The sequence below is a fragment of the Fundulus heteroclitus genome, chromosome 3 (genome assembly GCF_011125445.2).
Source record: "Fundulus heteroclitus isolate FHET01 chromosome 3, MU-UCD_Fhet_4.1, whole genome shotgun sequence".
NCBI lineage: Eukaryota > Metazoa > Chordata > Actinopteri > Cyprinodontiformes > Fundulidae > Fundulus > Fundulus heteroclitus.
Genome location: NC_046363.1, coordinates 27,084,403 through 27,098,527, shown reverse-complemented (window position 1 = coordinate 27,098,527; position 14,125 = coordinate 27,084,403). Strand labels below are relative to the sequence as shown.

The window sequence follows — 14,125 nt, the reverse complement described above, 5'->3', positions numbered from 1 at the left end:
TACCGACTCTGAGGGGATAGAGACGAGCAGATCTGCAGGCGCAGAGGTGCGGGGGAGACTCCAAATGAGAAACATACGCTCCAACTGCATGACTAAGGCTCCTTGGCCCCTGTTTGGAAGGGGGGGTGAGGGTGTCAGGGAATGTGGGGAGCAGGGGGTGGGGGGGGGGGGGGGGGAGCCGGGTCAGTCAATAGTGAGGTAAAACGTGTGGCTTGGGAGGGGCCGGGACTTAAAGGGAACAGGCAGGCAATCCAACGTAGCACTTTCACTTTGAGCTGCGCCTGTGTCTGAGTGGAGAACACAAGGAGTGACCAGAGGCTGAGGAGCGGGGGGCCCGCGTCTCTGCCGCTTCATCCATTGACCAGTTTTTTTTTTTAAGGAACCCAGGAGCGCTTAAAATTCAGGAAAATTCCAGACAGGGAAAAAAAAAAAAAAAAAAAAGAGGAGGGGAAACAGCAAGAAGAAAAAAAAAAGAAGCTTTGAAAACGAAAGAAGGCTGCAGCTCACTCCGGGGATTAGTGGGGAGACTCCAAAGTGAAAGAGGGTGATGGCGTGTGGTAATTAATGGGCCAAGTATTGGAAAGTACCAGAGGAAACCAAAAGAAGAGAATGCACTGAGGGATGTGAGCAGCGGGGACTGAACATCGCGCGCCGAGTGAGAGAAAAGGCACAAGCGTGATCCGTCAGAGACCTCAACAAGCCACAGAGAAGGAAACTTTGCCTTTCACAGAGTGACACGGCTGAAGGGGCGATTGCTGCCACCAAGAGACATGGAGAAGTGTCCATTCCTGGAGAGATAAAATGCCAGGTGAGAAAGAAGCAATCCTACCGCTGCTTTTTATTTTTTAAAGTGCGCACTTTTAGCGCCTGTAGAGCGGACTCTTACGCACGCGTATGCAGGTATTGCCCCAGACCGTCACCGCATGCAGTCGCTACAATCTCTGCCGCGCTTGTGTCATGCGAGTCGGAGGAGACAAAACCGCGGCTCAGAGTATTTTTCGTCTGTTTTCCTCCGAAACGGCTAAATGGCAGGATATGTTGAAACGTTTCTCTCGTAGAAGTGAGAAACCGCAGAAAGTTTCCACCTATAATCTGAATGTCATCTGCTCTTTTTTCCATCCTCACTCATGTGTCAAACAGGTCTACTCTTGCTGCTGCTATTTATTGTCCAATGTGGCGCATGCGACTTTGACCTGAAAGGCGTTGGGAACATAAAGGCTACAATCGATTCTAATCCAACTGGATTTGTAAGTTTTTTTTTTTTTTTGTTTTTTTTTATTGTGTGTGTGTTTGTTTTACGTTTTGTAAAAGTTACAGATTTGTTATGCACAGGCATGAGGAAACGATGTGAAGGGGTGACATTTAAGTTTTGTCGTCAGGTTGTTATTCAAAGTAAGGTAGTCAGATCAGGCGGGGAGATCACGCTGAACGATGCTTTTGCGTTTGCATCCTTTGTTGCTGTCACGTTGCAGGTTTGATATGATCCATCTTAACAAAAAAATGCAAATCTTTCCTGATCTTTGCTTTCAATCCCTCTCCTTCAGCGGTCTGTATTCCCTAAAGATTATCGTGTAGTGCACCACTACACCCGAAGCATGCTGTGTGAAACTGAGCCGGTGAGTTTTCTTATCAGGTAAACAGAGGGAGCATAGGTCTCACATGTCAAACCGCTTGTGCGTTTTATGCTCTTGCATTTGTTGTTTTTTCCCCTCTTCTTATTGCAGTAAATTGCCTCTTTTGCCACAGTCTTTAACTTCATAACCTAGATATTTATTACTCTTATCCTCTAATCATTTACAGGTCTTACACGTCTTGGAATTTATAACCTGGATAATCATTACCCTGTTCCCCCACTCATTTACAGATCTTAAGTCTAATAAAAAAATAAATGTTTTTTTTAACCAATTGCTACAGCATCTGCTCTCTAGTTTCACTTGCAGCTGTGTGCCATTGATGTGGTTCTTGTGGTGATCGCTAACTCTGAGGTCTCCCTGCAGTGTTGCGTGTTCTCTGCAGCAGTGGTCCTTGTACAGTCCTGGCACACGCTCCTCACCAACCTCTGGGACCAGCATCTCAACTACACCTTCATCTTTGAGCTGAAGCAGACACTGGATAGAATTGTCGGACAGAACGAAAATATAGGGGTAGGGTTTTTTTATTATTATTAGCACAAAATGTTGGTGAAGATTCTCAGTCATCCTGATCAGTCCAAAAAAAGGTTCCAGAATAGAAGTCTGGTTGTTTGATTCGTTTTAACATTTTTTTTGGATTAGCACAGAAAAAACTCATATATGTTTCTGTTTTGATGTGTTAAATTGTAATGTATAATGTATAAAGCATAAATAGATGCAGTTGGAGCTATAAATGTCAATGTTTTTTATGGCTTGGCAACTTGTTTCTCTGATCACCCTGAAACCTCTAACCGCATCATTTCCTTGACCTCAGAGGTTCCAGGAGGAGACGGATTTCGACCAGTACCCCACGTTGTCCTCCTCCCCAGAAGAACTCTTAATTCTAACGTCAGAACTGTTTGCTCGGTGGCTCCAGGTGGGTTGCTCGCCTACCATTAAAACTTGTCTGCCGCCCACATTGCCGCCCTTTGCTGAAAGGAAGGACTACGGACCAGTGAGGGTCAGGCTGTTGACCACCCGAGCCATCAGCAGCAAGGAAAACCGACTTGGGAAAATAATAGACAGTAAACCACCGTCGTCCTGCGGAAGAGCTCTGTCCCAGCCTTGCTCTGCAGCTTTCTGGAGTCCCTTGTTATTGTTCTTGTCGTTTGGAATCTACTGGTAGCAGCGATTTGTTTTATTGCACAGTAATGCAGATCTTATCTGGCACTGAATAATTTGAGTTTTGTTGCAGTAAGCTTTGCTAAAATGAAGCAACATGCACAGGCTGAGTCAAATGCCAAAAGTCAGCTAAAACCTTGCTCTGTTATATCATATGTATGTTAAACCTTATAGTCGCTCTCTTGGGGGACAAAAAAAAGCCACAAGCTCCAGCTAATTGTGCTTTTCATGCTAACAAGAGATCCAAACTGAGCTAGTCAGTGCACATAAGCCATTCTTTGTGGTTGTCTCACTGTTTACAAATGAATGTTGTGGGAGTTTATTTCTGTACATAAATGTAAATTAAAGTCCTTTAGGTATATGCATTGTTAGCATTTGTTTCAAATTAGAATTATTCAGTAACTTATATTTATTATTATGGTTCTTTTGTTGTTCATCAAAGATGGAAGAGTGCATAGGCTCTTGTAAATGAACTGAAAATGTGAGTTTATCTTCTCTCCAAGGCATTTATCAGATAGTAAATGTTGCTGCACGGATCATTGCTCTGTTACAACCTGAAACAGTAAAATGCTTCTCCTCGTACGCTTTATTTTACAGCTTTAACAGCTTTGATTTCTTTATATTTGCTTCATTTGAACAACGTATTCTGTGAGTTACCTTTTGTTCACGCAAGACGCTTTGGTGGTCCTTTTTATTGTTGAGATGCTTTTGATTATGCTCCTGGAATGTCGTATTTACAGTATGTATTCATGTGAGGTGAACTGTGACAGCTATTTTTGAATGACACGGACAAGTCCCTAGGAGTCATCTTGCCAGTCGGATGAAAGCAGGGAAATTCAAAGATAAGCTGCAGGCGGGGGGGAGGAATGCATTGTCACGACCTGGCTTCTGTCTGAACCTATATGAGGAATTAAAGTGCAATCTTTATGCTAGCACTTGCCTCTGCTTGCACACACATCCAGACATGCAATCTGCACCACTGTCCTCACTCCTTGAAGTGGGTACGCTGGCTGTAGCCATTGAAGCGCCGTGTTTTCCCATGTTCATTGTTTACTCTGAATTTGTCATGTTTTGTAAGGAGAGAAAAAACGCATATTTGGGCGGATTAAGATGAAAATACTTACATTTTAAACTGTGAACCACTTTTTCTTTTTTTTTCTTTTTTAATGGAGCCTGTCTGCTTCTTTGTACCTTTTCCAGTCGGGTGCATAAATATTTAAGACGTCAGCCTGTCTGGAACTCTGGGATAAATCCTGACTTCCAGTCTTTGACAGGGCTACTAATGTCAGGGTAGTAGGAGGTTTTATAATTCCTCCAAATATGAATAATGGTGATTCACTGGAAGAGCTTGTCCTGAGTGGGTCACTGCATGCAGAGGACCCCAGCAATGGGCATGCATACATATATATACCTGGGGGGGAGAAGGGGGGGCTTTCTGGAGAGGTCAGGGTATCGATGCACAACAATGTCTGGCGTTTTATTTTCGAGAAATCTTTGAATGCCAGCGCTTTCCTGGCAACGGGGAGCTAAGCACAGGAGAGGCCAGCTGAATTCCCGTAAACAGGGTGGGAAGCGAGAAAGGGGGAGACGGAGGGGCCGAGGCAGAGTAGGAGAAGGAGGGGGGAAAAAAAGAATGGGGGAGGGCGTTCAAACCACGTGGCTGCTGCACAGACCGGAAGTACGCTGCCAAGATGTCTGCGCCCGATGAACACGCGCTTCACGGAGGAGAAGAAGAAGGCGAAATGGAAGAGATGGAGGAAGCGGGAAGCGACGAGGAGGACGAAGGGGTAGAAATGGACGAGGAAGGCGCCGACGGAGAGGCGGAGAAGAAGGTGTACGTGCCCGGGATCGAGCCGCTCCGGCCCGGGGAGGAGCTGGAGATGGACCGCTCGGCGTACCGCATGTACCACGAGTGCCAAACAGGCAAGTTCAGACCCGGCCGAGCTAAACGTCGAACCTGTGTGAGCTCCATCCGTGATCTGAAAGGCTTTTAAGGCTTGGCTGCTGGTGTCGTTCAGGTGCCCCCTGTCTGAGCTTCGACGTGGTGAGGGATGGAGACGGGGAGGGCAGGCAGCAGTTCCCCCTGTCCATGCTGCTGTGTGCGGGCACTCAGGCTGAGACAGCTCTGAAGAACAGGTACAGAAAGGCACAGAGAGGCACACGGTTTTGGCTTCTGTGATCTCACATTGATTTAGACTTACTTGCTCAAATTACTCTGGCACATCGGTGTTAGAAGGACATCAAAGGTTGCTTAATGGAATAATCCTTTATTGTCCCTCAATGGGGAAATTAATGTGTGTCAGCAGCAGGTGAGAGAAATAGTCCACAACAGCAAAAAATAAGATAAAATACTATATCCTTTACATTTATGAAAAGTGGCATACTTAAATAATATCTGCAACTGGGTAGGGGGACATGTACTTTTTATAATCCCCACACCATGAGGCTACCACTACCATGCTTCACTGTTGTTATGATATGTCCAGTATTGTGTGCAGGACCTTACTTTTTCAGAATAAAACTTTGAAAGGCATTCTTTGTGAATTTCTTTGGTATTCTTTTACAGTTAACGTCAGATAACTGTTTGTTCTTTTTATATATATATATATATATATGTCAATCATTTCTAAACTCTGTGTAGAAATGATTGCGTTCTGCCTACAATATATTTCAACCAAAATTGCAATTTTGACTTTTCTCTGCATTAACCACAAGCAACAAAAATGGCCTCTAAATAAAGATGTTTGTAAACAAGGACTAGAAGCCTAGTTTCATTGCAGGAATAATTCTTGCCAGTATCTGTGCCATAGTAATGGGAGTTGTGTTGCAGTAAAATGACTAAATGAGAAAAAAATATCTGTCCTAACACTTTTTTTTTCTCTTCCTGTGAAAGGAAGAGTGGGAAGGGGAAAGTCTTGAGAGACAACAGAAATGTTACATCTGCACATATTTTCAGCCAACTGATGTGAAGCAGCTGATCCGAGACAGCCTCGTTCCTGTGTTGGGACAGATACATGGCAAAGGATTCTCTGTTTTAATACCATTTGAATGAAGTGCAAAACCCTTGTCGCTGTTTAGTTCAACAAAAATCAAGTGTTTACATGGAGTTACCAGAAGTGGTTGGGGGATTAGGCCGCGCACACACAACTGATTGCATATTTAGTTTAGACTCCAAGCCACTTGTTTACACTGTTCTCAGACAGCTTGAAGCTAAATCCATTAAACCGTTTTTTTCCCCCTCAAATCGACAGAAATGTGCACTATGAGCTTTTCACCAGATTACTGAAGCTTGTTGTATCTTATGTTTGCCATTTTTCTGCAGTCTGTTTATTTAAAAAACATTTTTTGCAGAACCTTGTTTCCTCTAGCCTCTTGAATTCTTTCATATATTGTTCTACGCAACCAAAAAGTGGATTTTATGTGATAGACCTCATACATATTACATTTAATATACACACTATGTGTTATGCTCCAAAATCAGAGAATTCAATTCCCTATTGTTTTTGCTCCAAAAAGTACCAATAACAAACAAATACATTTTTTCATCTTATGAATAATTTGCAAGTCAAGGCTGTAATCACTTCATACCAGATAGATATTGTGTATTTTGTGCTTCATAATAATCATAATAGTGTAATTTTTATGATAAGTGCAGGGGGGGGGGGGGGTACACATGAGGAATATAAATACATAAGATAATTGTAAATGCTAAATCTGTTTAGTCCTGAAGCAACAAGATGGAACATTTTCTCTGTAATTCTGAAATTATATCCAAATCCAACCCATTGTCTTCAAAAGTGATCTAATTATTAGCTGTCTGTGTGTATTTTAACCTCAGTAACATCCTCCTCCCTTTGAACCAACGCCTTGAGTAAAAGTCTGTTGCTCCTGGGCCGGCCTCTAATTGTGCAATGTTATTACTAGGAGATGCATCAGTGACTGACTGATTTAAAGCAACGCTGCACCCTGATCAGTCCTTAGATACAGTAGATTTTTTTTTTTTTTTTTTTGTAGTGAGCAGATGGCAGTTTTGTTTCGCATGTGAACAGCGGGCTTGCCAACTGGCGACATGGTTGAAGATTTACCTGTCGGTCAGGATTTAACAGAAAATCTGTCAGAACTTGAATACAGATTAAGAGTCCGTTAGAAAGTGACGGGTGTTTATGCTTTCACTCTCAAACTCTCGCCTGATTAAACTTTTTTTGGCAAATGTGTCCAGACTTCTGGTGATGCGTATGCGCAATCTTCACGGAACAGAGAAGGAAAACGAAGAGGAGGAGAGCAGTGACGAGGAGAGCGATGAAGACGAGGAGGAAGAGGATAAGAAGCCGCAGCTGGAGCTGGCCATGATGCCTCACTATGGGGGGATTAACAGAGTTAGAGTATGTGTCTTTGATTTATTTTTATTATATATATATATATATATATATAAGATAAACTCATAATTGGGCCGCACTTTTTTTTTTTTTTATTTGACTAATACCTCATCTCTTGAATTTCCAGGTGACCCAGTGCGGGGAGCTCTCTTTAGCTGCTGTATGGTCTGACAAGGGACAGGTAGAGGTATTCGACCTTCGACCTCAGATGGAGGCCGTCCACAGTTCTGCTGCCATGGCTACGTTCGTCCAGCAGCAGAAGGAAGCCACGGCGCTGTTCAGTTTCTCGGGACACATGACCGAAGGCTTCGCAATTGATTGGTCGCCTAAAGTCCCCGGTGAGTGAGTCTTAACTCCGGCTGATAGGCGGTGCTCACGAGTTGCTCGTGGATTTCCCGTGTAATGGCTGAAATTCATAGTGTAGCAGGGGTATCGTTAAGACGAGGATTTAAAAACAGGGTTAGGAAAGGACCCCAGATGGGTTTTTGTATTTCTTCCTTTCTTTATAGAACAGCGGATCTTCTCCAGAGAAGCCCGATTAACCTAAGAGTAGCTAATAATCAAATTAACTTGCTTTCCACCATGACTTTCTTTCCACTCCTGCCATAAAAATCAGTTCTGAGGAGTGCAGGGCTGATGGTTGTCCTGTTCGCTGATTAGTTCACCTGAGCTGAGGATCTCTGCAGCTCCTCCAGAGTTATCATAAGTCTCTGATTAATGCTCTGCTTGCTCAGCTTGTCCCTACAAGTGAATGGCCATGTCTTGGTGCTGTAGTCTTTTTACTTTCCGAAGATGGATTAAACAGTCCTGTGAGGTTTATAAAACTTTGGATGTTGTTTTAAAACCCAGATCTGCTTCAAACTTCTCCACAACTTCTTCTCTAACCAGTCTGCTGTGTTCCTTGGTCTTCATGATGCCGTTTGTTTCCCAATACTCTATAAACGCCTGAGTCCAGAAACAGAAGAGCTGGATCTTTACCGCCCACAAAAGCTTCTGAGGCCAGTTGGTTTTGCTCCGAATTTTATTTTTGGGGCATGAGAGTAAAAGGGGGCTGACTTTTCAGACCTCGTGCGCTTTTTCCGTCCAATACAAAATAGTAATTTTTGTTGCTTTGTATCACTTGCAGCACGTAACAAATAGACATTGATTAAAGTGGTAACCTTCAGTTAAAGCTCAAGCTGTCAATCTTAGAAGCTTTTGGGAATGTAAATTCGGTAGCCTACAGTTAGTTTTCTATAATGGTGTATAATTTAGGAACTGTACTTTCTTTTGTTCGTGTCTCGCAATATTTGGTCTTGAATCAATTTAATATCTAATCAACAGAATGGGATAGAAGATGTGTCCTTATTACCAAAGTAGGCAGAAGTATTGTTTGTAAATACCTTCAAAAATATGATAAAATATTATTTTGGCACCTAATTATAGTTTAGACAGGTTCAAACTAATTTGAAATAAATTAGTTGATTTGTGTTAAATGTTCGGAGGAGCAAATTCTTGAAAGTGAGATTTCAGTATATTTGTGATTGTGACCTAATATGCAACAGGGTGGAGGGATATTTACCGTGATTTCCAGATTATAAGGCGCACTTAAAATCCTTACATTTTTCTCAAAAATTGATGCCGTGCCTTATAATCTGGTGCGCCTTATATATGATTACCGCTGTGCTTACTGACCGTTTTTAGGTGGTACAATGGACTCAGAAATCTGTTTTTGTCTAAGTACGACAGGTTAGCAAAGAAGTCGCTCCGCACAGTGGACACTCTGAGCATTACGGTACACTGTGTCACTACATGATCGGACCCCTGAGCTGTCTACAAGACTGCCTGACTGTAATGTCTAAACTAGAAGTGCATTTGTGTAAGGCAGCCTTCGCCCAGAGTAGACCAAATAAATTAGTTCAATATAAAAGATACGTTTATTTTGGCATTACGTTAGAAACAGGGCAGTGTACTCCAGCTACTCTGTCCTCCTGACAGAGACGGATAGCTCTCTCTATCAGGAAGGGGCAGAGTGATATTACACACTTGGGAGGAATATTTAGTGCACCCTATAATCCAGTGCACTTTTTATGTGGACCAAGATCAACATAGACACGTTAATTCACAGTGCGCCCCGTAGTCTGAAAAATACGGTATCCTAAAGACTCATATTTTATAGATAGATTGATTGATTGATTGATTAACTTTATTGTCCCAGAGGAAATTTGATTTGGGTTACAGACTCTGGCTGCTACATCGTCCTGCATTCACACATAAAACCCTGCTATAAAAATTCCATTATAAGACAATAGATACATAAAGAAGCATGTTACGTTACATTCACAATAAAAAATTTGAATAAAAGAATTTTTTTTAATAAAAAAACCCTTTTTTAAAAATCTGTTATAAGAGATAATGAATACATAAAAAGAGCATGTTAGTTTAGTTTAAATGTTGAATACCCTTACCTATTCCCCAATTTACTGCTTAATGCTGTTTATTGCTTTAATGTAAAGCGGAACAAGTGAGTTTTTATAGCGGTTCAGTCTACAGGCAGGGACTCTAAGACGTCGACCTGATGGAATAAACTGATACTCTGAATAAAGAACATGAGTGGGATCTAAGATGATTTTTTTTCTGGGCCTGTCTGGTTATTGTTTCATTGAAGATGGTCTGAAGTGAGGGGTGCTGCTTGACTCCCATCAACTTCATAGCTCTTTGAGTCAGGCAAGTAAGTTTGGCCTTCATTAGGACAGACAGGTTACCAAACCATATATTATGGTTTATGTAGTTGGTCATAGCAATAATAAAATTATAATCTAAAAAGAAAGTAAAGGCTACAGCTTTGATGGGCTTGCCTGCATTCTCGTCACCAGGTCGTCTCGTCAGCGGCGACTGCAGAAAGAACATCCACGTGTGGGAGCCCCGGGAAGGCGGGACGTCGTGGCAGATCGACCAGAGACCGTTCAGCTCTCACAGCAAGTCTGTGGAGGATCTGCAGTGGTCTCCCACTGAAGCCACGGTATGTTCCATAATCATTCAGACACTGTTGGTCACACCCGCAGAGGTGGAGGGTCCTTGTGCTCATCGTCTTTTCTCTTCCACCTTCTCCCGCACGAGCTAAGTGAAAGCTTTAGTTTACGATGCGGCTCTTACGGGTATGCTTTTATCAGTCATGCATCGATGACCTCATACTGAGCTCACCGGCTCCTCCTTGGCTCTGCGGGTGTTTGGTTGTGAGGAAATAAAAAGGGGAAAAAAAATCTGGCTGTATGGTAGGAAATCATTCAGTGAATGAAAGAGAATTTATTGCAAGGGAACATCCTGTAGAGTTGTAAAATATGTCGCAACACAAAGTTGCGGCTAAAATCGAAACAATCCAAACACTTGTTTGATGTTTGGGAGTGAGCAGTTTGCAAATTGTGGCTTGCTTAAGCCTTTCTTTGAAAAGAAGCGAGAGAAAAAAAAAACTGCATTTGGTTTGTTTTGGACCTGATTTATGTTTGATATGATTCAGTTTTGAAGTATAGTTTAAAAAAGTTATTCAGCTAAAGACTTTAAATGTTTTTTTTTTTTTCTTCTTCTCCCTTTAGGTTTTTGCATCCTGCTCTGTTGACCAGTCCATTCGCATCTGGGATATCCGCGCCCCGCCCAACTCGATGCTCTCAGCCAATGAGGCTCATTCGTCGGACGTCAACGTCATCAGCTGGAACAAGAGCGAGCCGTTCCTGCTTTCAGGAGGCGATGATGGACTCCTGAAGGTGTGGGACCTGCGGCAGTTCAAGGTGGGAACCAACAGTTCATCTGGAAAGGCCAACGAGTACTTGCCCTCAGTAAATTAGTATATCGTGGAAATGTATATTTATTTCAAAAATAAACGTCTGTGCAGCCATATTATGTCATTTTGGCTATTACGCCCCTCCCCACGTGGCCAAAAGTTTACGCTTCGCACAACTAGGAAAATTTCCTACTACCGGCGGACGACCAAGCGCTCCTTCTGACGGATGTTCATAAATACAGACATCTTAATGATTCGGCCCAAACAAAATCACCGTGTTAAACTAATTAACAATTCCAGGAAAGAAATCGGCGTCACTACTGGGAGAAAGAGGCTTAAATGTTGGAAACTGTGTTTTCTACTTCTACCCATAGTGGGGTGTAGTCACTGAGCTATATAATACACTGTAGTGCTAATCACCGTCTGTTTGAACGAGTCGCTTTGAAGCCACCCGCCGCCATATTGGTACTCCCTATTTCCCCCCAGTAACTAGGGAATATGTGCGCTACAGCATCGAATAACAAGGATTTTCTCATGTTCAGGGGGGGCTTAAAACTTTAAAAATGTCAAATGCCATATACTTTTATGTTATGTTCTAAAACTATCAAGTACTGAGAGTCATGTGCTGAAATATTTTGCATTTTATTCATTTAAATATATATGTTTAACATTTATAAATAAAAACATATATTTACATATGTGTGTGTATGTATATATATATATATATATATATATATATATATATATATATATATATATATATATATATATATATATATATATATATATATATATATATATATATATATATATATATATATATAATATGAATAACATGTAAAATATTTCAGCACCTAATTTCCTAGTAGTTGATAATGTTAGTACATCCACTGACTAGAATTACCTGTGAAACGTTTTCACACAGCCAGAAAACTGTTTGTTGTTGCAGCCAAATCCTATGGGATTCTGTGAGAGTAGGGAGTAGCAAGATGGCGGCCAGTGACTTCAGTTTTTCGGCAAAATCAGCACTCCAGTGTATAATATAGCTCAGTGGGTGTAGTACACTCGGCATAGGAGAGCAACGCTGCCCTTTACCGTCTAGGAGAATAGTGCTACTGCACAGAGCATGAACGCTGCAGAAGCTGTCCGCATGTCTCGTTTTCGCGCAAAATATACGTGCATCAGGTTTAAAGCTTTAAGCAATGGTCTTTTATCTAGGGCTGTCTGCTGTACAACAGTCTTTATTATGAGAAAGCAGTCTTGCTCATAATTTTCTAGCCCACACCCCACCTATTGAATAATATTTCAGCATTAAGGGTCCTTCTTTTTTACTGGTTTTAATATTTACAGTTTTAGATAAACTGAATGTTGTTTCTTAGATGATTTTTTTTTTTTTTTATTACTGACATAAATTACCTTTTTGATGATATTGTAATTCACTCAGATGCCTGTGTACATGTGAGATAATTCCCACTGAGACTTGGGTAAATTCCTGTCATTGCAACATGGAAAACAGTGTTTATAGGTTTGTACGTTACAACATCAGATTATCTGTAGCCCTGTTATTTGGCCGGCTTCAACTAACCACATCTCATGGTTGTTACGCAATAGTACAACAATAATTACACTGCTTGTTACCAACCCTCCTTTCAATCCATGTGGCAAAAACACTGAGCTTTAGTTCCTGGAGTTGAATAGGATCATTAACGCTGCCACACAGAAAAAAGTTGACACACAGATGGCCAAATACGGAAGTATAAATGGCCGCCGCTCGTTAACTTCCCTCTTCTGCCGGCAGACGGGTCGCCCGGTGGCCAACTTCAAGCAGCACTGCGGCCCCATCACCTCGGTGGAGTGGAGCCCCGTGGACTCCAGCGTGTTCGCCGCATCCGGGGCGGACGACGTCGTCAGCCAGTGGGACCTCTCCGTGGAGTCGTGTGACGTGGGCGCCAGAGTGGAGGGGGTGAAGGACCTGCCCCCACAGCTGCTGTTCCTGCACCAGGGTCAGTCGGAGATCAAGGAGATCCACTGGCACCCGCAGATGCCAGGCGTGATGATCTCAACGGCCCTGTCAGGGTTCAACGTGTTCAGGACTATATCTGTGTAGAGGGTGTGTGTGTGTTTAGTCATAAATGTGTATATGAATGTCCGATGAGAGGGAATGAGCTTGTAATAATGTACATAACCTGGCTGTGTAAGTAATAACTCTGCTTTCTGACATTTATTGGCTTAGAAAGGCGCAACATGAATTTTCTGTATGTTTTACAGATGTGCAAACTATTTTAGGCATTTCCAGTTGCATGCTTACAATAAACTGTTTAAATTCTGACCTAAGCTGCTTCATTTTTTTGTGTTTTTACTTCTAGAAGAAAGAGGAAATTTCATGCAAAGAAATGTGTAATTTAAGAGAAGAAATTGGTCATCAATCTGCAACATCAGGGACTAATATAATCTAGCAGTTAAATATTTTACTGGGGATCTTAGTGGATGGACCAACACAAAGTAGTGCACACGTGAATGTGAGGAACAAAGATCACTTGTGATGTAAACCGTTCCGCTTTAGCGCTGTATGTTTACGGTCAATGCTCCATATTTATTTATATCTTCCTAAAACAATAAATTCCCAGCTCATGATGCTGCCAACACAGTGTTTTACAGTGGGTTTGGTGTGTTCAGGGCCATGTGCAGTGTTAGTTTTCCTCCACACAAAGCATTTTGCTTGTAGTTTATAGTTCAATTAAATTTTATTTATATAGCGCCAAATCATGAAACATGTCATCTCAAGGCACTTTACAGTTAAGCTTTGGTCTCATCTGACCAGAGCACCTTATTCCGCGCGGCTTGCATGCCAAACAGGATCTCTCGTGGCTTTCTTTCAATAAAGGCTTTCTGCATGCTTCTCTTCCATGAAGGTCAGATTTGCATGGTACACAACCAATGGTTGTCCTGTTAATGGGAATCGGCTACCTTTACAAATACAGGGAGCCATTTTCGTCCTCGCTCTTAATAAAATTTGTCTAGAGCCACTAAATCAGCATGACCCAGAGGTTTGATGAACACATTCTGAATGAGCTCGTTTTTTTATGGTCAAAGTAAAAATTGTGTTCGTTTTCAGACTTTGTAGCAAAGGAAACCTTTGAACTTGAGGAAAACTGAGGTTAAATACCTTTTTTTTTTCTGAATGGAACAATAAAATTTGG

General features: G+C 41.9%; 2 protein-coding genes across 2 annotated transcripts; both read left to right on the top strand.

The window, feature by feature from the left end:
- Positions 1-179: 179 nt before the first annotated feature.
- On the top strand, positions 180-3,724 carry zgc:174888 (uncharacterized protein LOC558116 homolog). Its single transcript, XM_012875185.3, has 5 exons — positions 180-808; positions 1,141-1,247; positions 1,545-1,616; positions 1,998-2,144; positions 2,446-3,724. Exons 1-5 carry the CDS (start codon positions 802-804, stop codon positions 2,794-2,796), a joined length of 684 nt encoding a protein of 227 aa, XP_012730639.2. The 5' UTR covers positions 180-801; the 3' UTR covers positions 2,797-3,724.
- Positions 3,725-4,448: 724 nt separating this feature from the next.
- Positions 4,449-13,259, top strand: grwd1 (glutamate-rich WD repeat containing 1). The gene is made up of 7 exons (XM_036134838.1): positions 4,449-4,715; positions 4,811-4,928; positions 7,012-7,174; positions 7,296-7,506; positions 10,024-10,169; positions 10,741-10,932; positions 12,724-13,259. The coding sequence occupies exons 1-7, from the start codon at positions 4,484-4,486 to the stop codon at positions 13,030-13,032; spliced, it is 1,371 nt and encodes a 456-aa protein (XP_035990731.1). The 5' UTR covers positions 4,449-4,483; the 3' UTR covers positions 13,033-13,259.
- Positions 13,260-14,125: the final 866 nt, after the last annotated feature.

What these genes read in the sequence shown, in the direction of transcription:
- zgc:174888 (XM_012875185.3), top strand. An exon ending in ATTCTAATCCAACTGGATTT is followed by an intron (nt 1,248 to 1,544) that starts GTAAGTTTTTTT and finishes CCTCTCCTTCAG; the next exon opens with CGGTCTGTATTCCCTAAAGA. An exon ending in TGCTGTGTGAAACTGAGCCG is followed by an intron (nt 1,617 to 1,997) that starts GTGAGTTTTCTT and finishes GTCTCCCTGCAG; the next exon opens with TGTTGCGTGTTCTCTGCAGC.
- grwd1 (XM_036134838.1), top strand. Translation starts at nt 4,484, where the DNA reads ATGTCTGCGCCCGATGAACACGCGCTTCACGGAGGAGAAGAAGAAGGC. An exon ending in GTACCACGAGTGCCAAACAG is followed by an intron (nt 4,716 to 4,810) that starts GCAAGTTCAGAC and finishes GGTGTCGTTCAG; the next exon opens with GTGCCCCCTGTCTGAGCTTC. An exon ending in GGGGGATTAACAGAGTTAGA is followed by an intron (nt 7,175 to 7,295) that starts GTATGTGTCTTT and finishes TTGAATTTCCAG; the next exon opens with GTGACCCAGTGCGGGGAGCT.